Source organism: Camponotus floridanus, unplaced genomic scaffold (genome assembly GCF_003227725.1).
Source record: "Camponotus floridanus strain SB8 unplaced genomic scaffold, Cflo_v7.5 scaffold32, whole genome shotgun sequence".
Lineage (NCBI taxonomy): Eukaryota > Metazoa > Arthropoda > Insecta > Hymenoptera > Formicidae > Camponotus > Camponotus floridanus.
Window position 1 is genome coordinate 194772 of NW_020229459.1, and position 25647 is coordinate 220418.

Below are 25647 nucleotides of genomic sequence, written 5' to 3' on the forward strand. Positions count from 1 at the left end.
GATAATAGATGTATTTTGATGACGTCTTGATGGTTATTTTACAAATTAAATATTGATTAAATTAAATTATTATTAAATTAAAATTTAATCTTGAATTTAAACGAGCGATATACTTGATAAATTACAAGAATTATATAGGCATATTTTTGCGGTTTCGAATATTTTCCAAATATTATTCAATTGTAACTCTTTGATAATAGATGTATTTTGATGACGTCTTGATGGTATATTTTACAAATTAAATGTTGATTAAATTAAAATTATGATTAGAATTAAAATTTAATCTTGAATTTAAACGAGCGATACTACTTGATTAAATTCCAAAGAATTATATAGGCATATTTTTGCGGTTTCGAATATTTCCCAAATATTATTCAATTGTAACTCTTTGATAATAGATGTATTTTGATGACATCTTGATGATATATTTTACAAATTAAATGTTGATTAAATTAAAATTATGATTAAAATTATTATTAAAATTAAAATTTAATCTTGAATTTAAACGAGCGATATTACTTGAGCAAATTCCAAAGAATTATATAGGCATATTCTTGAGGTTTCGAATATTTTCCAAATATTATTCAATTGTAACTCTTTGGTAATAGATGTATTTTGATGACATCTTGATGATATATTTTACAAATTAAATGTTGATTAAATTAAAATTATGATTAAAATTATGATTAAAATTAAAATTTAATCTTGAATTTAAACGAGCGATACTACTTGAGCAAATTCCAAAGAATTATATAGGCATATTCTTGAGGTTTCGAATATTTTCCAAATATTATTCAATTGTAACTCTTTGATAATAGATGTATTTTGATGACATCTTGATGATATATTTTACAAATTAAATGTTGATTAAATTAAAATTATGATTAAAATTATGATTAAAATTAAAATTTAATCTTGAATTTAAACGAGCGATACTCCTTGAGCAAATTCCAAAGAATTCTATTTTAATCGCGAAGCACTTTGCTTTCAATTCGAAAACCTGCGCGTTTCGAGTCGCGATTTTTGATAAGCAAAATTTAATTTAGATTAGCCGGGAAAATTTCGAAGGAGCCTGAGGTACACGTCTCCTGGTAATTTACGAGCCTGGCGCGCGATACAAATTTAGAAATTACGGCCTTGATTGTTAAAACGAGTTCGCAAGATTAGTCATCGGACGCCGAAAGGCCGCGGGGAAAGTTATCGCCACCCTTTATCGTCTTGCATGGATACGTGAAAGGAAAAAAAAACGGCGTGCACGAAACGCACCCCGATGGTTATCGGGGGTTCTCGATACGTAGGCGACCTGGTCGCAGGCCGGCCAGAAAGAAAAAAAAAGGATTACGTGCACGCGCGTGTGCTTGTAACTCTGGTCGCGGCAATAAAGGCCGCTTTATCGTCGTCAGGGGTTGAAACTTCTCGAGCACGCTCGCGTGGTTGTTGAACCAGTGGTTTATCGGCTCGAGAAGAAAACACGTGCCGAGGTATACGATCGCGCGTATTTATATGCGCGATGCTCAGATGGATCCTAAACTAGGTGACGTGTATCTTGTAAGGCTCCTTGCAGTTTTCATGGCTAAAGTTGTGGGTGTCTCATTTATATCAGAAATTTCCTCGGATTAAAATGACGCAATTATCATCATACGTACATTTTTAAATCGTTGAAGATTAAAATAATATTTAAAAAAATCATATTTAGTGAAATAATATCTTGTTAAAAAAAATATGTCTAAAAAAAGAAGAGAATCTTCTCGCGAGAAACGACGGTACGAGATGTATCCTTTTTTTTTAGAAATAAAATCAATGGAATTTTATTTGGAAGTACACAATCAACGAAATAACTGCTGCCCTTAAATTTTCAAAAAAATTATTAATTAATCGAAATACATTTTACTAAAATTGACAAGAATGCCGCAGGACATTTTATGGATTATATTTAAAACGTCAAAATGATCGCCTCCATAACGATGTCGGCGGAGATTTCTGCCGACAATTTACGCGCATTTAATCTCTCGCTAGAGGGACGAGAAATTCTCGTCCCGAGAAACTAGAGGAGCGTTAAAAGAGCATCATCCTTCGAGCGGACTCGGATAAAATGAGAAGAAAAAAGAATTCTTCGAGCTGGTCGATTGACAAAGTACAATTTTTTAGTTTGCTAAGGATTTTCGTTCATTTGAGAAATCGTTTATCCAACCTTTCCTTCCCATTTTTCAATACATTAATGATTTAATAGAAAGAAAATATCTTATTTATTCGTAAAATGAAAATTAATTTTTACCAATTAATACCAATTTTTTATTTATTCCTATTGATTTATTGATATCTATTATATTAATTTTATTGATATTTATTAGTGATAAATAAAACTTTCATTATAATCTTCTCACAAATTAAAAGAAAATTTTTCAAAGATTTCTTACTAATAACAACATATATTATAATTAATATATAAATGCAAATAAAAAATTTATTGTGCTTCTTTAATTTACGAACTCTATAATTGGCTTAGCTTGCCATTCATTAAAGCGCTCCAGATTTTTGACCGGGGCTGTATATTTCACGGGAGGAGAATACGCGATGATAAAATTTCTACTCGAGAGCGCTACCAGCTAAATGGATTTAACGTTTTATCGCACTAACTCGACAGGAGTTCACATTTTTGCGCAGCGAACAGGCAGAGGCGACGCGATTGTTACCAAGTCACTTTTTGCGACATCGCTCCTTCTTCCTTTTTTTTCTTTTTTGTTTACGGTAGACACTAGAGTCACGTTTACAGCAAACACTAATGTAAATCCGAGATGCAAATGAGAGGGTTTTTGCATTACCGTACTACGAATACGGTACGACGTCGATGTTCCGTGAACGAACCAGCCGCCGTCAATTTGCATCTTCAATTTACATTACATTGGATAACAACGTTTTTGCGATAGGAATCGAACAAGATGCTTTGTATAGGAAACTCGACGCTGATTTCACATCGGTCTTCCCCTCTTATCTTATCACGTATCGCTTAATCATTTTTTCGATCAATACTTCGTTAATTGATTGAAGACATTTAAGACATATATCGAAGTTTTAATATCATCTTTTATAAAAATAATTAAGTAATATAATTTTATCATCAATTTCTTTATTTATTATAATTCGTGTTTTAATTCAAAATAAAAATACGAGCATCAGTTAGGAATTTTATGACAGTTATTTCATTGATTACATTTAAAAACAGAAGTCTATTTATTTTGTTTCTGCAGAGGATATATTTTGCATCGGCTCTTTTTTTTGATACTTAAGACTATGTCTTTTATATATGTATATAAAATATCCCTTCTCTCTTTTAGAGATTTCTCTTTAAGAATCATTAAGATATTATTTTATTTAATTATTTAATAAAATAATTCTACTTTTTGATATAATTTTATTATCGGAGAAAATCAGAAACTTGACGAAATAATAAAATGAATTATTATTACTCTATTAATAATATAATAAAATACCTTTATGATTCATGGTGTTTGAAGAAGAAATCCGTAAATGTCCTGCGAATTGAATCCATGAGTGTCGAGTAAATCGTCGAGGCGATCGGTGGTTAGCCTCGTTGCAGCTCTTTCCCCGGCGGGTTACGAGTTCCTCGTGCGATTTATTTATTGCCTCAATAAGCCGATGGCGTTGGAGGGAAGTTGTTGGTAGGAAATCGAGCAACGCGGATCTCGAGATTACCTCGAGAAAGGTTCGATCTGCTGTCGAGATAAGAAGTACCTTCGATTAGACGACGACGCTTCATCGGGTGGAAGTCGTCTAGACATCTGCCCAAATACTCACTACTGCGACTCCCGCGAGCGAGGACGTGGGTCAATGAGAGAGGATTCGCAGAGGATCGCCTTTTTCGAGGGTTAATGCCCCCTTTATGCCGCGCGGTTTTTTTATACTCGTGTTATAAAGGTGATTCATTTTAATCTTTACAGGCAAATATTTTGAAAAATATGCGAGATACGGAAAAATGTTTCAGACAAAAGTTATATGGTTTTAAAGGAGACATAAGATGGTGTCATTAATTTGACCTTAATTGGTTACTTGAAGATCACGTGAAGACTACCTTCAATTTTTTAAATGGAACTCCCTACTTTTTATGACTTATTCTTGTAGCTTATCTCGAGAGCTTTCAAAACACTATAATAAAGTTTTTTTTTTTTGAGTACTTTCCGAGTTATGAGGCTTAAAATAATATCTTAATTTTACATAAACCATAAAATATCTAGTAAAATATTCATTTTTCGATTATCTTACCTTAATACTTTTATGTACAAAATAATGAGAGAAATTAATTGGTCTAAAGAAAACATATAGTTATTTTTAGGAAAAAATATGTAATTGTTAATTCCAAATTACATATTTTTTTTACATAAAAGTATTAAAGTAAGATAATCGAAAAATGAATATTTAAGATATTTTATGGTAATTTATGTAAAATTAAGAAATTATTTCAAGCCTCATAATTCGAAAAGTACTCAATGAAGAAATACTTTATTATAGTATTTTGGAAAGCTCTCGAGATAAGCTAGAAAAATAAGTAATATTTAAGGTCAAATTAATTAACGTTAAATTAATGACACCATCTTACGTCTCCTTTAAAATCATATAACTTTTGTCTGAAACATTTTTTCGTATCTCGCATATTTTTTTGTAAAATATTTGTCTGTTAAGATTAAAATCACCCTGTATGTTATATATATATGTTATATATATGTTATATAACTCGTGTTATACATACACCGATCTCTTTTTTTTCAAACGTCAATTTTTTCCAAAAGCCCATACTTAAATTTCCTTCGATCGAACGCTTTTTACTACGCGTTGCATCCATTCAGGCATCTCTTTTTTACGCACTAGAAAGCTTTCAAAGGAATGACTTGTCATGCGACGCTTTCTCGCTCGCGCAATTTGTTTAATTACCTGCTAAATTACTCTCTTTTTCTTTACGTATAGCAATAAAGGATGAATATTGTATGGAAATGTTTTCATTAGCGACGACAGCAACTCTCATGTTGGATTTTCATTTCAAAAGTCATCGTGATAATTTAATGAACTTATCGGGGGAGAAAAAAACCGGTAAAAATTCAAAGATATTCGTCGCGTGCTTTCCTGCGCTCTTATTGATTCCGTCGATGCAATCTTTAAATTTGCAACGCTTATATACATTGCCATGGGCAAGGAGTTCCATCAAATATCCAGGTCTCGCGAAAGGCGGAACGAGGGTCAAAGGGTAAACGTGAATATCCCCCGTCGCGGGAAGAAATTTCCATTTATACGAAATTTCATCGCCACCTCTCCGGGCCTACTTTCTCTAAAGGTCACGCGGATTCGCCGGGAGAGGAGCGACAGACTACGATTTAATATCTTAAAAGCGGGCGCACGGGGGGCACAAATCTAGAGCGACGCTATTTTAAGAGCGGCGCGCGAGGAGCTAATAAAAAATTCATCGGCAAGAGTATAGGCGCGCTTTCGCGTCTTTGTAGAACTGTTCCTCGAAGTTACTTGAGTCGGAAGGGTATAAATATCGGCGTTTCCGGGTAAAAAATACGCGAGCGTCACGAATCGGGATTAGACGTAATTTTCCTTAAAACAATACGAATATTTTTATAAACTCGAATTTTGTAAAATTGATAAATTTGAAAAATATCTCCACCTGTAAAATAAATGTTTTTTATTGATTTTTATATAAGGAAAAAAAATATTTAAAACACTTGATTAGCTCTTATTTTCAGGAGCCTTCTTCAAGATTTAGAGAAATATTTGATTTTTATCGAAGAAATTTTTTTATATTTAATAATTATTATTTTTGTATTTATCTTTTTTATGGAATATCGAAAAAAAGTAGGTCGTCAAATATTCCATTAGTCACATCAGTATCATATTGAGATGATTTGCCTGTTTCTATTCTATCAGAATAATAGAGTTGATATCCTTGAGCTCGATAAAGACATGGAAATTGGTCAGGAAACATCTTAAGTCTTAATATTGAGTTCTCCCGCAAAGCTTACTAGATTAAATATTTTACTTTGTTAAAAAAGTTGAATATTGTAATGTCATATTCTCTTTTCTTGTCTCATTTTTAATAAGAATTGATTAATTTTACAAAGAAAGAGGAAAAGGCTTTTACTTTCTTTTCCTACACCAGTGTAATTATTTCAATGATATTATTTACACTTTTGCAAAAATTATACAGCAAATCACGTGAACAATTATTTAATAATAAATGACGGCGATAAAAAGGATCGGCCGAAGAATAACTTACGTAAATGGCACGCGATATTATTCATACAAGATTGCTTTCGCGTTTGTACGCGATGTCGAGGATAGAGAAGCTAGCCAAGTGGCGTGGAAAACTCTAGCGTAAGTGCATCGTATAGGACAGTCCCCGAGTTCCAATCTCGTTCAATAAGAGTCGTTGGAAACTTGCTGAATTACTCATTCATCTTTCGCTTTGAACTTTCGAAGCCCGGGCTCGCGTCCGGAAAGCATGAACCTATCGAGAAACGGAATTTAATAATACAAGGACGTATATACACGGGACGCTGACTAAATACGAGCGACCGAATGGAAAAAGGTCGGGGGTTAAGCGCTCCGAGGGAAACGACCGACGAAAAGGGTCAAAGACGTGGGAGAGATTGAGAAACGTCGCACGAAAGGGGGAGAAAGGGGGATGGCACGCAAGCGGGGGTGGCACGATCGAGGTTCTCGTTCGATCTACCTTCCCGCGACAAAATGATTAATTTCCCATTTTCTGTGGAGTCACGAAACTCGGTGAATCTCCCCGGTTTCGTTTTTACGATCGAGCCCCGTGCGCCTCGTAACCGAGGCGATCGATCGTTTGCAGAACCAAGGGAGATAAAAGTGTTTCAGGAATTTCTGAATAAATGAAATGGACAAGTAAATATAAATAAATTTTTGAATGCATATACATATACATGTATTATTCTCCTTTAAAATTTAAAAGCATTATTTTCTAGGAGAAAGCTGGCTGTAAATTTGATCGAAGGATGGATACTAGAATTTTAAATTATTTTAAGGATTTTTCGTCAAACTTTTCCATCGGTATTTTTCAAGCTTTCTTTGAAAAAATACATGAAAATTTTAATAATAATTTCATTAATAATTTCTGTTAATATTTAATAATAATTTTATTAATAATTTCTGAAAATAATTTAATCTCTTTCGTTGAACAATTTAGATGATTTTTTTCTTTTTTATTATAAAAAAAAATTATTTCATGTACTTACACATGTAAATGAAGATTTACATTTTAAAGAGGGACGAAATGTGCGATTACATGAAATCGCAAAGTGGAAAACGCGTGTGCCAGTCTGACCAAAGGGGCGGCGGTCGACCGATAGGTAGACGACCCGGGAAGGGTTCGCGCGGTATGGAAATTCGTCGCGAAACGACGGACTAATCGATACGAAAATTTCAATCTTCCTCGTTGGAGCCTGTTTCCTCTGTCGCTGGTCAGAGAAGGGCGATCCCGAGTGATTCACGCGTCCGGTTTTTTTCAATTCAACCGCGCGCGCGATTTTATGATCGAACGATGATCGGCTAAATCAGTCCCTGATGACATTTCGAGGTCGCTTAATCATTCGCAGCAAGAGACTGTTTCAGTTTTCCCAACCACTCGCGCGGAATTCAAAGAGCGATTACTTTACAGACGACTGCGAATCTTGGAGGAGCGTTGCTGGAAATGACGATATAATAAGGATATTGAGATGCTAAAAATAAATTACAGGAATGTGGTTATAAACAAATTGTTTATCCTCTAATAAATCAAATTTAAAAAATTTTTCAGAGGACTTTTTGCTATAATCGTAGCAAGCAGATTAAATAAATTAAATGTGTTATATTGATTACTTTACAGACGACTGCGAATCTTGGAGGAAGCGTTGCTGGAAATGACGATATAATAAGGATATTGAGCTGCTAAAATAAATTACAGGAATGTGTTTATAAACAAATTGTTTATCCTCTAATAAATCAAATTTAAAAAATTTTTCAGAGGACTTTTTATTATAATCGTAGCAAGCAGATTAAATAAATTAAGTAAATTAAATGTGTTATGATTAACATGTTAAATTTTTTTTACAACTACGATATAACGAATTGTATTTTTGAAGGGAATATAACAAAATAGATATAAATAGCTGCTGCTGCGACACATTTTGCATCTCGAATTTTATTTTGATGCTGGTTTTAAAATAAACTGCTTAATTATGTGTCGCTATTCGCGTCCTCTCTGCGTATCGCGATGGCGTCCCGATGATTACACATCGCAGAAAAAGCTGCTTTGATACTCATCCGGTGAAAAGTTGTTGACGGAGTGGATTTGTAGTTATCTGCGGGATTCTAAAAATGAATACGAGTGAAAGAAAGTAAAGACGGGACTGTAAAAGATGGACTTGTACGCTGTCTGCGTGTTTTTCACGATACAGTAATTTTTTTAAATTACTCCTCTTTTCAGAACACGCGCTTTGAAGACTGGGGATTTTCCGACTTACATTAAATCAAAAGTTGCAAGATATTTTTTTACATTTCACTCGCGCATCATCTCCCTCCTTCTTTTCTCCGAGGAGAAAAAAATGTTCTATAATTCCACATTTCTTACGCGGTTATAGAAGGAACCTTTGGTATACAAGAAATAATAATGCTCGTCGGGGTATATTTATAGTTCCGTATATTTAATTTAACCTACAAAGTCTATCGGCAAGAAAATCAATTTTATACGAGGAAGATCGTTCTCCGGTAAAATGTTACACAATAATTAATGTTAATACGCGAGAGACTTTATTCCGTTATGGATATCGTGTGTCTCCATTTTCCAGCATTAATTTCGCCTTCTTCCACCCTTTCGTTCATCGAAGAGCAACTTCACCGGAAGAATTCAGTCTCGTGACTAAATTAAATTATAAGTTGCACTCGTTAAATTCGAAAGCAAAGTTATGTAGGTACAAAGAGGAAAATTAAGCTTCCAGTAGTTTAAACTCTCGCCGGTAGCAAAGTATCAAGAGTACACAAAAATGTAAATATTTGCAATTTTCTTCTGTTTTTCTAAGCAAATTAATTTGGAAGGGGAGAACATTTTTACAAGGGATCACGAGAAACGTAAGATATTTCTTATTTCTTTGATAAGGTCGGAATCTCTTTTCTTCTTCGAGTAAAATATCAAGGGAAATTCTGTTCATTTCTTGTAAATTGTGTAACACGATGGATCGTTTTAATCCTAAGGATTTGAATAAAATAAATAACAGAAATGGAGGCTTAATATCGGGCAAAAAAAGATAAATAGCAACAAAGTGATAATGGAATTTCTTTTGTGGAAGTAACGGAAAATATGATAAGCCAGGGATTGCAACAAGAGCCCGAGTCGCTTCCTGGCTTGATTTTTATACATGCAAATTTCTTATTTCTCTCTTTTCTCTCTCTCTCTCTCTTTCTCTCTCGCATTTTCGCATCGTATATCTTCCTTCGTGTACGTTAATACGTATCGGTCGATGTAGGCCGACGTCGCCTAGAGCCGTTAAACTGGGCCACGGTGCGTCGGCCTCAGGGCTAGAAATATCACCGGCAGCAGTACACACGAAGCAAGAGTGCGAGCGATTAATCCTCGTGCGACCGAAATGCACTCGGTGTTGCACATGATTTTATTCCGTCGTAAGTTACTGAGAAAACACGCGCTGATAGAACGATCGGAATTGCGAGTTCAGTCGAGCTTCCGATTTAATTAAATCTTATTTATTATTTCTCAATTCTTTTTTCAAGCAATCTTTCGCATTTGATTTTATCGCACAATTTTCCCGGTATGCAATTATTTAATGTCAGGTCGATTGCAACGTGATTTATTTTCAATTTGTTTTTTTTTTTCAATTTTAATCAATCTCTTATTAATATCTTATTAAGATTCTGATTTATATTTTTTTGACATTTTAATTGTTGATATTATTTTTAATATTCTCAACGTAATTCTATTCATTTTTTAATATTAGTTGTTGGAGTAATGTGTGTTTCAAATATATAAATATATATGTTTCTTTACTTTAGGAAAATAGGCATATATTTCTTTATTATATTTCTTATAAATATCGTTTTTCTTTAAATAAAGTAAAAATAAGAATTAAATATATGCAAAAAAACAATAACTATATTATATCAGAACTTTATTCACACTTGCAGAATGTCGCTTGAAGAATTACGATAGTGTGTGTATAAATCAAATGAAATGCATGCGACTTATAAAACCCATCAAAACGACAGACAGTCGTACTTGAAACTCACTTTGTATAGAAAACGAGATGTTGCTCGTTAGTAATGCGAAAAGCATCAAAGTATGACGTATAATAATATGGAATATATAAGAATCATTTTTTTGTAAGAGACGCAGCAACTCGCAGTTTTTTCCTTATGATATAATTTTAAAGTTGCAAAATTACGTTATAGATAATTCAAATTATATTATTAAACATTCAAAAACGTAGAAAAAGTCATATGTACTTTTTTACTTTTTAATATAATTTTATTCCAATAATATATTATATCAGAACTTTATTCACACTTGCAGAATGTCGCTTGAAGAATTACGATAGTGTGTGTATAAATCAAATGAAATGCATGCGACTTATAAAACCCATCAAAACGACAGACAGTCGTACTTGAAACTCACTTTGTATAGAAAACGAGATGTTGCTCGTTAGTAATGCGAAAAGCATCAAAGTATGACGTATAATAATATGGAATATATAAGAATCATTTTTTTGTAAGAGACGCAGCAACTCGCAGTTTTCCTTATGATATAATTTTAAAGTTTGCAAAAATTACGTTATAGAAATAAATTCAAAATTATATATTATTAAACATTATACAAAACACCGTAGAAAAGAGTCATATGTACTTTTTTACTTTTTAATATAATTTTTCCATTCATTAAAATTACAATAAATAAATTATAAGTAAATTGTGCAAATTAAATAAATTATATTATAAATTATATTATAAATAAAATAAAATTATATTATATTATAAATTAAATTATATTATAAATAATTATATATTATATTATAAATAAATTATATTATAATAATAAAATGTTATATGTGGACTGAAGATTTGTCCAAATATAACTTTTCGGGATAATAAAAATTCAAAGGAATAATAATGATGAAAATAATGTTAAAAAGAAAAAATTTTTAAGGAAATACAGCGAGATGCATTCTATGTATTAACTTTAATCGCGCCCAACATTTCCTCGCAATATTATTTAAAGAGAGACATCGCTCGGAATAGAAAGAATCCAGAAACATCCGCGGAATGCTCAATGTCGTCCGGTTATTTTTCACCGGTTACACACATGTACACGTAACCACGGATTATGGAGGACTAAGTTAAAAGTGGCAAAGTCGCAGCGTCGCCTGCTGGCGTTCGTTTCTCCCTTCTTCTTCCTCCTCTTCTCCTGCAAGTGTCATCCGACTTAAGAAAAATCCGTCCCTTTAAATTATTACACGGACTTTGCTTCAACTACTCTGGAAATAACCCGCGGGCTTCTGCGGTTTATAGGAAAAGGAATAACGAACTTTTCAGCGGATGATAGTTCTCGAGCTACACTTTTTGCTTTCTTGTTACGGTTAACTATTCCAGGCGGTGGCTCGCAGTTTTTTATTGGAATTTATTTTTAGAAAAATTGACGCAAAAGCTCGAGGATTTATTTCTGACAATTAAGCAAATCGTCCTCGAGGAGACATTCGAATATGCGAATTTTCGGATTATGAGTCACCGTCGTGTAACGCGGGAATTATCCAAGCCCGAAACCAGGTCGTTGATCTTTGCATCGGGTGGATAAACGCTCTGGAAAAGCTGGCTTCCGGGCTACGCCGGCCTTCGAGCGACCTTGGCAGTGACGCGAACAACGATTAGAGAGATCGCGATATTAATCGCGCTCGTTAAAATCGGCTACACGAGAGTCTGAGAACGTACAATTATCTTCACGCGATAGTGTAATCATCTAGTCGGTGAAAATTCTCTTGATATTCGAACGAGATTAAAAATAACAAAAAAAAAAAATACAAAAAAATAACCTCCTTATTAATACGACGTTTGCGAATTTTAATAAAATTATGTAGCATTTATAAATTTTATAAAATTAATTTATATTAATTTATAAATAATTTATAAATTAATATATAAATTAATTTATAATAAATAATTTATAAATTAATATATAAATTAATTTATTTAAATAATATATATTATATATTATATTAATATATATAAAATAATATATAATTAATATTTATATTAAATTAATTTATATTAAATTAATTTATATTAAATTAATTTATATTAAATTAATTTATTAAAATTTAATTTGGTAAAAATACTTTTGCGCCCTGAAATTTGTGGAGGGAGCTCTCGATTTTTCAGGCATTTATTTATACACAGACAAATGCGGATCTATGTCACGGTACTCTTTTGTTTTTGCTCGCGTGTAAAAAAGAAGGCTGCAAAGAGAGCCGGTGTCGACTACTGTTCCAAGAGGGTTGTCGCCCATCTTCTTATTTTAAAAGCGACGGAAAGAGGCGGTCGAGCTTACGCAGCCTTTGAACAGCCTTGGCAGTGGAGTGCGTTCGCCAAGAAGCGTTTTCCGGCATCGTGAGCATCGTCGCGTGCACCGCCGAGAAAATATATCGCCCTTGAAAGTATCGACGAGCGTAAATTAAGAAACTTTTCCCCTAAGCGCAATCCAGGCTTCCCGTGTCGCGTTGAAACACAATCGCTCATGTACAATCCATAAAGAATATGTGATATGACATTCATAATGGACTGGAAATTATACGAACCTCCGTCAGAATCTTGGGATTATTATTCCTTCGATTGATGCATCTTTCTGTATTACATTTATTTATTTATTAGAAATTTCGTGCAAAAACGAGATAGCATTTCTTTTTAATAATTGATTAATTTAGATTGAATTAGCGTCAATTATGTCAGTTATATATGCATTAAGAATGTATCACATATATTACAATGTCACTTTTTAATACATGGTTTTTCTTATCATGCTCGTGTCAGTACCAAAGGCATTAAACTGCAGCGTATTTTTATACCGAGGGAGAAACAAAATAATAAAAGTGCCCGCTCGATGGAGGGTGAGCATAGTTTATGATAAGAGAGATAAATATATGAAAAATGCATAGTCGATATATATGAAAATGATGTGAGACACTTTAGGAATTTTGTTTAATGGCCGAAGCATTAGCGAACTTGAAGCTGACATTTTAGCAAAAATATTATAGGGAATAGAATATCATTTCCGACAAAATATCCATTTTATTCCTATCCATTTTGACAGGCGTAAAATAAATGCTGTCGAAAACAGGAAATTTTTATCAAAAAAAAATAGAAAAAAAACCAGGATCGAAAAGCACATATATTTTATTCGATTTTATCCGAAATAATGTCGCGATTGAAAGCGATAAATTCCGGAATAATTTCGCGACTGAAGGCTTCAGGTGAAATCCTTGCGGAGAAAAGACTGACTGGCGCTTTCTCTCGCTTTAAGAAAATCAAGCCGCGCCGCGAATAGGCCATTGATCCTTAGAGCTTGACGAAGCAGGGAGCTGGACGAGGATAATTGCGCTCGCGTGCACGCTTCTGACCGTCCTTGACAGTGAAACGCAGATCGCCGTGAAATACTTTCCACGATTACAACACGTACAACACGTCAAAGCTGTAGGCCGCGCGCACCGGCCTTCGGTATATCGATTCGTACATGCAAAAAGAAGAGCTTATTTAAATCCCCCTGCTGCATCCTCCATGCATTATCGAGCATGCACGTTCACACATCCGGTCGTTGTTCTTTCACGAACATCCATCGTCGTGTAAACGGAGTCTCGCGTTATAATTAAGCATCTGCGTCTTGTTTCGCGAGTTTAATTAACCGGGCGCCGGCTAAGTTTGTTCCCCAAGTTTGTTCAATTTGGTCCTCGAGTCGGACGAGGCGCCGATTTATTTGCCGCAAACGCAGGACGAGGCACGCTTCCGTTCGCGAGAGACGACGAATAGTATCGCGTAAGGTAACGATGAAAGTTTAACGAGACGTTTATGGCCCTCCCGGCGTATGTCTTGAAATATGAAGAGCGCCTTCCGCGTTGTCCTCGACAATAAGGTGCCATCAAATATTTTGCGACCACTAGGTTCGTATCAATATTAAAGCGCTGGAGATTGAAATATTCATAGGACTCGAAATCGCGTACTTTATTCCAAACTATTTTCGTCGGATAATCTTAGCTAGGCATATGAAGCTTCGCTTGTTCTAATCTCCTTCTTAAAATATGCGCATTTCATTTCGTGTATATTTTCTATTCGCAAATCTTCTATTCCAGATATATCTATAAATCCATTGTCTAAATATTCTAGAGAACCTCCGGCGCTGAAATCCCTCTTCAAGATGGCAGGAACGAGTCGGGAGGTTCGGCAAGGCCCTAAAGATCGCGTTGAGCGAGACTGGTCTTCGTGCGATTAGTGATTGTGCCAGGGGTAGCGCGGGACGGGGGTGGCTCCTTCCATTCGCGAGGATCGAGATGAGCGATCTACAGGCCACCCTCGAGTTCTCTCTCGAGCTCTGCAAGTTCTACAATGTTGACCTCTTCCAGCGCGGGTAAGATTAACCCCCGAGAAATGCCTCGCAATCGCGATTTTTTTTCAGGGAGAGATTGCCCATCGATAACGAGTCTTGTTTGATCCTCAGGTACTATCAGATCAGAACTGCTCTCAGAGTATCGCCGAAATTGCCGGTTAAGGTGGAGGTCAATCAACCGCGAAATCGTAAGTTCCTTTCGATAATCAAGATCTTTAACGTCTCAAAATATGAGGAAAATTATTACATCATTTTTTTATATTAAATATTTTATATATTAAAGGCGGATTTTCTGACACACTGAGAAAAAATCTGGTTGCATTCATTAGAATTCTGGTAGATTCAACAAGTATGTCTGTTGGAAAATGGATGAACCAGAATCTGATTAATTTCTTCCTGTTAAATTTATCAAATTTTCTGATTAATAATATTAAACTCGACAGCACCAAGTCGTCTAAAATTTTTTCCATCTAATTTCAAAAGTCTGTAATCTAATATTCTGAATTTTAACAAGATTATTGGATAAATTCAATCCAGATTATTGAAGAAAATATTTTAAATTCAGTTTGTTAGAAATTAAATTGATAAACAGTGATGCAAGAAGATGCAGCTCAAACACACATAATCAGAGAGCTAGCGTCCTCTTTCTGCACTGAGAAAAAATCTGGTTGCATTAATTAGAATTCTGGTAGATTCAACCAGTATGTCTGTTGGAAAATGGGCGAACCAGAATTCTTGTAGGAATTACCAGATGAATCTGATTAATTTCTTCCTGTTAAATTTATCAAATTTTCTGGTTAATAATACTAAACTCGCCAGCACCAAGTCGTCTAAAATTTTTTCCATCTAATTTCAAAAGTCTGTAATCTAATATTCTGAATTTTAACAAGATTATTGGATAAATTCAATCCAGATTATTGAAGAAAATATTTTAAATTCAGTTTGTTAGAAATTAAATTGATAAACAGTGATGCAAGAAGAGAATGCAGCTCAAACACACACAATCAGAGAGCTAGCGTCCTCTTTCTGCAATGAGAAAAAAATCTGGTTGCATTAATTAGAATTCTGGTAGATTCAACCAGTATGTCTGTTGGAAAATGGGCGAACCAGAATTCTTGTAGGAATTACCAGATGAATCTGATTAATTTCTTCCTGTTAAATTTATCAAATTTTCTGGTTAATAATACTAAACTCGCCAGCACCAAGTCGTCTAAAATTTTTTCCATCTAATTTCAAAAGTCTGTAATCTAATATTCTGAATTTTAACAAGATTATTGGATAAATTCAATCCAGATTATTGAAGAAAATATTTTAAATTCAGTTTGTTAGAAATTAAATTGATAAACAGTGATGCAAGAAGAGAATGCAGCTCAAACACACACAATCAGAGAGCTAGCGTCCTCTTTCTGCAATGAGAAAAAAATCTGGTTGCATTAATTAGAATTCTGGTAGATTCAACCAGTATGTCTGTTGGAAAATGGGCGAACCAGAATTCTTGTAGGAATTACCAGATGAATCTGATTAATTTCTTCCTGTTAAATTTATCAAATTTTCTGGTTAATAATACTAAACTCGCCAGCACCAAGTCGTCTAAAATTTTTTCCATCTAATTTCAAAAGTCTGTAATCTAATATTCTGAATTTTAACAAGATTATTGGATAAATTCAATCCAGATTATTCAATAAATTATTTTAAATTCAGTTTGTTAGAAATTAAATTGATAAACAGTGATGCAAGAAGATGATGCAGTTCAAACACACACAATCAGAGAGCTAGCGTCCTCTTTCTGACACTACTGCTCGTAAGAGAAAAAAATATATCTTGGATTTAATGTTAATACTAGTTCTTTATGGTAAATATTGAATACGAGTGGCTAGCGGCAAGTAAAGAAATTAATGTAACAAGAAGTTTGATAGATCCAACCAAAAAATACTAACCAAATCCTTATAATAAAATCTATGAAACATTCTAGTTATAAAAAATCGAGTCTATCATGATAACTAGAAATTCTTGTTCGATTTAACCAAAATGCCTTCAATCTTGTTGGTACAATCAAACGATTTTTCTCAGTGCAATTTTGACATTTCTATTCCTTACGCGAGAGCAAAGTTCTCAGTCGTGCCAGGCTCCTTTATTCCGATCGATTGCGTAGCGATCTCGTATCCCGGGGACGAGAAACTCGACTCGCGAATTCCTGTTGCAGATTCCCTGGAGGCGCCGGGCACGAGTAAGCGCTTTCAGATCCTGTACAGGAACGAGGAGGTGACACTCGGCACTTCCGTGCTGTTCCGGGCGCATGTACTCGTGCACAGTCACAAGATCGAGGAGGCTCTGTCGCGCACCCACTTCAATCTTGGTGTCGAGCTATGGTTCAGCGAGCCGACGCAGCCGGGCAACATGGCTTGCGTGTCCTCGAGGTGAGCGAAGCTCTTGCCTGGGTCTAACACGGTCGTCGGAGTAAATTATCCTCTCCTCCTCCCCCCTTCTTCCTCGTCCATTCTTCTCCTCTGATAGCGGAGACACGCAAAGGGCGGACCACGAACAATCCGAGCAATCGGCCGACCGCGCAATTTTTATCTCTCCTGCACCTGCGAATTATTATTAAGTAAACGATAAATAAACGCAAGTCTGAGATTAAGGAAGGCGAAGGAAATTAAGTCAGACTGCTCTTGTTATTTGGCAAAGGGTAGATAATTGGGCAATATTTGTCTATTAAAACACGCAAGCAATCTTTGTCCAACTCGCTTTACGAGACATGTATTTATAATATTTATAAGAGATAATGTTGCCAATCCTTGACGTTTTAAAGAGTTGAACGCCTCTTGTTTGTTTCATAGACACGACACGAGCAATTCTAATATCGCGGACGTAAATTGGATTTGCGCAAGCTCCTTGCGAGTATCATAATTGCGTTCCTAAGTGACTCTTCCGTCAGGTCTCAAAGTTGATTTCCTTCGGGCAGACTCGATAAAATAGATTCGCGGTAACGACGTTGAAGAAAATTACCTCGGGCAACACAATTTCGCAACACTCGTCGCAGAAGCGTCCAAACATCCTTTAGACGTCTACTGGATATCTCTGTTGGATGTTTATTCGAAATCGCCAGACTGATCGATAGCCACCTTGACTGAGCGATCGATTTAAGGTGGTTTGACAGATGGTTTTCTTTTCAGGGCGCTGCAGCTGAACTTTACACCCACGAAGGGCCTTCACTATCATCTGCCGGTGCTCTTCGATTACTTTCACCTAGCCGCCGTGTCTATCACGATCCACGCCTGTCTCGTGGCACTCCATCAGCCCTACATCAAGTCAGTATCGCGTTCACATTTCGGTGACTCTTTAAATACTCTGCTCGTGTAATGTACGATCGACGTTGTCCCTCACGAGAGCCCCTCTTTCTGTTTTATGGTCGCGTCTTTTCACCTCGACGAAAGTAGGAAGAGCATACTGCACGTAGTGCAGAGCTGGTGAGTTCTTGGTACTTTAAACAAGCTCAGAACCGGCTAAAACTTCTCGCACAAGTAGTCGCACAATTTATTACCCTTATCTCAACTTTTGAATTCCTCAACCGACTAGACTTTCATCCATGAATTATACAGTTACATTTTTGTATCAACTTTAGTTTTTAAAAATCACGTAAAAGTAAACGATGCAATCTACTTTTTTGCATGAAAAATGTCTGGATAGATAACTTAATTATCCCTTTGCAATAAATAGAGGTAAACTTTATTTTCTTCTTTTCTTCTTCTTTTCTTCTTTTTTTATTCTCCTTTTCTTCTTCTTCTTTTTGCTCTCGATAAACCTTAATTCTTTTATATATTTTATTTGCCGTAAAAATTAATTACGTGTCTAAATATATTCTGCAATTACAATTGCAGCGCACCACGAGGCGGAAAGCCTTGGCTACAGTTTAAGCAGCCCGCGGCGAATGGCGACAACAACACGACGACCTTCGGAAACATTGTGAGTCTGCTGAAAATCGCCCATCAAACGGGACATGGTCGTCTAATAAATCCAAGTCTGATTTCAGGAGACTACTACCAGATGTGTCGGATCGGGAACGAGGCTGCAGCACGCGAGACTGGTTCAGCAAGAGGTCACGAGGCTGCTTCTGGCCTCGAGGGAGTCTTTGCTCAACGACTTGTCCGACTTGGCGCGGCTGCTTCCCTCCTGGCAACAAAGGGCGCTCGAACTCGCGCAGAACACGCACAAGGAGATCACAAAGGTACGTCCTCCTCGCGCTTTTAATTTCTTCGCGACACACTCTTCAAATATTGGTCCTCGGCAGTTGATGGACACCGAGGAGGCCGATATAGCCCAGCTCTGCGCGCAAAACATCGTCCTTTGGCAGCATTTTCTCGAAGCGTTCTCCGGCCGAGAAGCGGTCCATCAGCATCTAGCACGGGTTCATCATCAGTTGAGAGTAAAGGGAGATTTATGAAATATTAAGATGCGACGATTAACATTCTTTTATAAAACTTTACAATACTTATCCGCGACTGATTTTCAGGTAAAGCGATTCGCGGAGGGTTTCTTCGTGTTAGAGAATCCGAGAACATCGGCGGCGGGCTGTTACGACGCGAATTATCAGTCTTATCAAGCGGTGAGCGAGGCTGCACGGAGATCGCGCTATCTCGCATCCTTGCCACCGTTACCTGTCCATTGTCCGGAGCTGGACGGCGATCTTCACTCGTTGCCTTTGATCTTTGAGGATCAGTACGCTGACATGCAGCAAAGGCACAGAAACAGCGGTAAGTTTGCCGCAATATGACTATTCCCTGCAATATTATCAGCTTCAGATCAGTCCAGTTTAAATGATGGCAAATTAAAAAATTTTATTTTTTAATATTCTTTTCAGTTCCCAGCATGGACGACTGCAGTTGCGGAATAGCGGCGATCCTGGAGTCACGCTCCTTGGGCATCTGGTCACCTAGAAGCGAAGGTGCGGCGCAGGACATCGGATCGATCCAGGCCCGTCTGATGCTGACGCCTTCCACGCTTCCGGCGAGGCATAGCAAGTCTCTCGATCAGCTGGGTCCCGAACTGGCGGCACCTTTGCAGCCCAGAACGTCGCCAAAGACTCTGCCCAGGTCCGTGTCGACCCAGCTGTTCCCCCGGGGGCAACGCGGCGGCGGTCGCAACGTCACGCCGCCCGCGACGGTGCCCTCGAGAGGCAGGCCCAGATCGACAGTGCCGTCCAGTAGTACCCTCTTCCCACCCTCGGGTCAACAGGCCTGTTCCGCGCCGAATCCATCCCTCGGATCCACGCCGGTGATTCCCCTGCCTCGCGCCAAATCCACGCAGATGTTGGTGCCGAATCGGCAGCAGCAACAGCAGTCTGACCATCATTCCACTTCCATTACCTCGCTGCTGGCGGCGATGTTCCCCGAGTTGCCGCCTGGCGGACATCTGCCCGGTTATCGACCATCGTCCAAGTCTTGCGATCAGAATCTGACAGTGCCGACCTGCATAGGCGCCCTGGACCTCAGTCAGTTGCCCGATTGCTTGGAGAGCAAGTCGACGAATATGGTGGAAGGTAGAGTATCATGTTTTCTGAGGAATATTCATTGAAAATAAATTAATGAAAAAAATAAAAAGAAAACTTTGCATGATAATGGATCGATCTATCTTTTCCCATAGATTATCATTCCCTCGATACTAGAAGAATACGACTGGAGCCGCGAAGTCATCGCCTGGGAACACGCCAACCGTTGCCAACGACCACAAACGACCAAAGTAGTAGCTTTCTATCAGCCAAGGCGAACATAAACGGCGACAGCTTCTTACAGGAGCCTCAACCACTGCATACGGCGACGTTGGACAGAGTCACCTACCGAGGAAATTCCAGAAAGTTTGGACACCAGACGGGCGGCAAGTACAGTCAAGCGAACGGTATCGAGACACGTAGGTATCACACCCTCGGCAAGACATCGATGACGCATAGAAGTCGCCCGGAAATACCAGAGTCCATGAATGGCAGCGCGCTGACCGGTAGCCATTCGCATCTGGCGGATCCCCTGAACAAACGATCGAATATTTACGCAAAGACCACGGACTCGTTCTTCTATCGCACGAACGGCAGCACCAGTGGAAGAGCACGCGAAGAGACGGGCAAGCCAAAGAGGCCAAAGAGTACGGACCGGCTGCTCGACGATGTAGAACGCAACGAATGCTGCGACTTTCGACGGGATCGACCGGCTCGTAGAAGAGCCGAGCGACCGGTCAAGTCGTCCCGCAACGGTATAAACCAGAATTACAGCGAGGAGAAGCAACGACGTGAGAAGAAGAGCGCGGAGACATCTCAGGAGCCAATCTACGAGGTGATAGCCACGAAGCCGGAGCCGAAGAGAGAGTCTCGCGTCGAGAGAAGGAGAGAGAAGCACGGCAGGCGACCGCATTCCGCACCCGTTCTCGACACAGACCACCCAGTGGAGGAGAGCGGTCGCAAAAGTGATAGAAAATGCAGTCACAGGAACAGGAAGCCAGCACCGCCACCACCGGCGTATCAGGATCCCGCTGTCGCCCCGTTGCCCAAGTACCGTCATCCCCCTTCGGCGCCTGCCACAAATGTCCTCGAAGTAGAGAACAACAATAAGATTATCCTAAAGGTAGGATCCCAAAAGTGTAATGTGGAAACATAAATGGTACAACATAATTTTATATCCAATTTCATATATTGTAATAATTCTTACCACTCAGATGGAACCCATAAAGTCACCCATGGAGGCGCCGACGACGAATGGCACGACACCATCGGACACGTCGACGAGCGTCGGAGTGCCACCGCCAAATGCGAAGAGGCTGCGATGCGCCAGCGTGCCAGTGGCCCAAAACAAGGTGGTGGTACCACGTAGCGCCGTCTCTCTGCCTTGCATGCCGATACGCGATAGCAAGGACAGTCTGAGCAACAATCTACCGGTCATCCCCAACCTGCTGAGCCCGCCGTCCACCAGGCCCAGCAGCCCCACGCCGAGCTCGAGCTCGAGCAATCTCACGTCCGAATGCTCGGGTTGGGTCAGTAGCGGTGATACCTCCAGCTCGGAACAGCGTCGCAATCAGGCCAAGCTCACGAGCGAGCAGCTGCGGCAGAAGCTATCGAAGATTGTGCCGCGCAAGGATCGTCCCAACGTCACCACAAAGGACAACGTGGAAGAGCATTCATACGAGGAGGTGCGGCTACCGCCGCCAAAGATGTTCCAGGACGAGCCGCCGCCGCCCGAGGAGTTTCGCGATCCCCCGGCGCCAATCGACAACCCACTTTATCACGTGTACGAGACGGTGAAGCAGACTAGGAGCCCGAAGCAGAACAAGACGGCGCCCTGCAGCCCGCAACGGAACCGGGACCGGGAGAACGTCTACGGCGCCAGGGATATCTGCTTGGACTGTTATCAGGAGGGTAAGGAGTTACTGCAGTCCACGCAAGACGACTTTATCAACTTCAAAAAGTGCAAGGAGGAGTTCAAGCGACAGATGAGCTTCTCGGGCAAAATCTACAGGTGCGTGAGTCGAGTTCCCACGAGTGCCAGCCATCTCCCGTTTAGAACTGCTTCCTGTTTACAACACTTTGTTTTACTTTTACTTGAAGTCAAAGTTTGAAGAAAAATGCACCCTGCTGAATAACTCATGAGACTGGAATTGTTTAACCTAGTTTGATACCTCTGATTAATCAAATTAAGCTAGAAACGTGCTTGAAAAATGATGCTAAAATTATTTTCAAAAACTAATTGTAATTGACTCACCTTTAGAAGCAATTTCTGCTGAGGTTTAATTTGTCAAAATCATGATTACGCTTCAGTGGTGTTTTTTTCTTCTTTTTTTTAATGAATTGTTTTGTCGATGTGACATGATCCTCGCGATTTCATTTTCGCTAGGTGCTGTTTTGCGTTTCGCTTCCACGTCGTTTCGTCTGTATCTTTCCGTTTGTAGTTAAGTTCTCTTCTCTGTCTACCTTACTACCCTCTAGAGAGCGCGAGGAAGCACAGTTGCGTTTGCATAAACGTGCCCATTCCCTCGGATACGGTGATCTCCTGAACTCCTCGCCATCGGTTCAATCATTAAGATCGAATGTGCCTCTTAGTGATTATCCAACCCTGGCCTCGACTCTGCCGTACTTCCACATCAGCGACGAGTATCGGCTCTTCTCGCCGGAGGGTGCGCATCTCATCATATGCGTCCACGGCCTCGATGGCAACGCCGCCGACCTCCGTCTCGTCAAGACGTACTTGGAATTGGGTCTGCCCGGGTCCCACCTGGATTTTCTCATGTCCGAAAGAAATCAGGTAAATTATATACGTTCGAAGCATCATGTGAGATTATTTCTCACATTTTATTCTGGTCAACAAGTGGATAGATAAATGTCTAAATTTTGAAACTTTATTCGAGAGATCTTCGAATCTTTAAAGACCGCAATCAAGAGTATATCAAATTGTCATGTATATCACTTGAAAGGGCGACACCTTCTCCGACTTTGAGACGATGACCGACCGTTTGGTGGCTGAAATCCTCTATCACATTGAATCGTCGGGCCTGAATCCGACGAAGGTGAGCTTCATCGGGCATTCCCTTGGGACCATAATCATCCGTAGCGCCCTGACACGACCGCAGCTGCGCCCGCTTCTGCCTCGTCTGCACACCTTCCTCAGTTTGAGCGGACCCCATTTAGGCACTCTCTACAACACAAGTGGTTTGGTGAACGCGGGTAAGCTTACATGCTGAGAGCATTCCTCGAGAACTGATCCTAATGATAATTCTTTCGTCAGGCATGTGGTTCATGCAGAAATGGAAGAAGTCCGGATCGCTGCTGCAACTAGCCATGAAGGACTCGCCGGACGTGAGGCGCTCCTTCATGTTCCGCTTGAGCCAGAAGAGCAATCTGCAGAAGTTCAAGCACGTTTTGCTTTGCGGCAGCGCCCAGGATCGATACGTGCCCCTGCATTCCGCTCGAATCGAGCTCTGCAAGGCTGCCGTTCGCGATCCGACTGATCAAGGTATCATCTTGTCCCATTTCACACGCGATTCTCATGTTTCTTCGGCGGAATTAAACCCCAAGTAACATTTGTGTAACTGTTATTCGATGTTTGCTGGCCCGTTTCGATTCTCTCGATCGAAATAGCGAAGGGGTCGGTTGGGATTCAGGTGATAATCCCGTTCTTCCAGGTGCCGCGTACCGCGAGATGGTGCACAACATCCTCTACCCCGTGATGTCGGCGCCCGGGGTCAGTCTCGTCAGATACGACGTGCATCACGCTCTACCGCCAACGGCGAACGCCCTGATTGGTCGCGCCGCGCACATCGCCGTCCTCGATTCCGAGCTTTTCATCGAGAAGTTCATGCTGGTGGCGGGGCTGAAGTACTTCAGATAAGGAAAGGACTGTCTAGCGCACCAAGGAAAAAACTAATTAAACTGTAGCACGCTCGGACACTCGGTACTCGCCCGTTCTTCGACGATCGTAATTAGCGTAACTTGTAGACAACCGGGCATTGCCTCGCTTCCTCCCTCTTCGTTCGAGCTGCTCTCTCCCCTCGGGTCACGAAGCGAGGCAATCGGATCTTTTTTACACGAATCGCGACGCACGTCGTCGTCAATTTTAGTATCAATCGCGTTAGATTCTCGCGTATCATCTTGATATCATCTGGAATAAGCGGTCGAATTCAGATTCCTTCGCGTTGCCAAGAGTTCAATCGAGAGTTCGAGCACTCAGAAGGGAATGTAGTCAATGTCAATGCCGTGAAACGGACCTATTCTCCAGTGTGGTAGCGATGATGGCGATAGTAATAGTAGTAGCGACACTCTTCGACCAAGAGGAGATCGAGAAATACGTAGGGGAGACGCGGAAATTAAGTATATGGGACAACTCTAATGTGCGTCACTATCGGATGCACCCCAGTCTCAAGGATCGGAACGAGAATTGAGATTGGCGGCCTAGTCAAATGGAGCAGTCGAGAAGGAAACGCGGTAGGATCGTCGAGCGCATCAGCTTCATCGGCGTCGTCGCCAAAGAAATGGATCGCGGAAGGAGGATGGGAATTATTCGCACAATCCGCGGCGGTCGAATTCGAAGAATCGTACTTTGAAATAAAAGAAGAGGACTCTGAGAGGCCCTCTTCTCAAGCAGCGTAAGCTCTACGATGCCCGTAGAACTCTACGCGTTAACGGGAAAATAATTATTATAATATAATAATAAAAATAAGACAATGCAACGACACATTGTCTAGTCGCATAGGAAAGTTACGAAACGTATGTCAATTGTTATCCTCAGATAAGTGTGAGTGCTGAATGCGATGAGTGCGGAGAACGGATGGATGAGAGCCGAGTACGATGTTGAAAGAGAAAATGATTAGGCGACAAGATAACAAAGCGAAATAGCTGAGGAAAACGTCGAGGGGAGGACACTTGTCGGCGTTATCGAGGATTCTGGTGACTCCTCTCATCAACGACGAGTGTCTCGAGTGCAGTGAAACGAGAAGATGCGCCCTGAAAAGAGGAATGTCCAGGGTGCGGACGATAATGCGACGGGAGTGACTAACGTTTCAGGTATATTAAATCCCTCCAATACTAGATCTCAATTGCTCAGAACAATCTATCGATGAAAAACGCGAGAGAGAAGAAAAAAGTGAGAAGAAAAATATATTAATCGCGTAAAAATATATTAATCGAGCGGCGAGAAACGCGAAGCGTCGAGGTCGTCGTTCGAGTAACACGAGCGAATTCGGCTTTTGTCGATCACCTTCAAGTCTACAGGGCATTTCAGGATCGCTCATCTTTTAACGATAAGTTCTTCGATCAATATTAAATATTTCAGTCAGAAAAGAATGTCAATAATGTTTTTATTCACTTATTTATTTTGAATCGAATAGCATCATCCTTTTTATTTTATTCTTAAGAAATTATATTCCATTCTTTCAACATTTTTATTGTCCCCAGATATATTTAATATAAAATATTAAATTATTAATAATAATATTTTATATTAAATACA

General features: G+C 39.1%; 1 protein-coding gene across 4 annotated transcripts in view; it reads left to right on the forward strand.

Moving 5' to 3' along the window:
• Positions 1-25484, forward strand: part of LOC105250132 — a 33042-nt gene extending 7558 nt beyond the window's left edge. Inside the window, exons 2-17 of one of the 4 annotated variants that reach the window (XM_025410428.1) lie at positions 14449-14689; positions 14780-14856; positions 16872-17085; positions 17842-17976; positions 18106-18135; positions 18547-18631; positions 18699-18893; positions 18957-19091; positions 19179-19419; positions 19527-20204; positions 20309-21276; positions 21368-22164; positions 22632-22947; positions 23117-23366; positions 23428-23655; positions 23825-25484. In XM_025410428.1, the coding sequence (XP_025266213.1) occupies positions 14613-14689; positions 14780-14856; positions 16872-17085; positions 17842-17976; positions 18106-18135; positions 18547-18631; positions 18699-18893; positions 18957-19091; positions 19179-19419; positions 19527-20204; positions 20309-21276; positions 21368-22164; positions 22632-22947; positions 23117-23366; positions 23428-23655; positions 23825-24030 (4632 nt within the window). In that variant the 5' untranslated portion in view covers positions 14449-14612 and the 3' untranslated portion in view covers positions 24031-25484. Of the gene's footprint in view, positions 1-14448; positions 14690-14779; positions 14857-16871; positions 17086-17841; positions 17977-18105; positions 18136-18546; positions 18632-18698; positions 19092-19178; positions 19420-19526; positions 20205-20308; positions 21277-21367; positions 22165-22631; positions 22948-23116; positions 23367-23427; positions 23656-23824 lie in introns of all 4 variants that reach the window. The other 3 variants (XM_025410430.1, XM_025410427.1, XM_025410429.1) reach the window with 3 other exon arrangements.
• Positions 25485-25647: the final 163 nt, after the last annotated feature.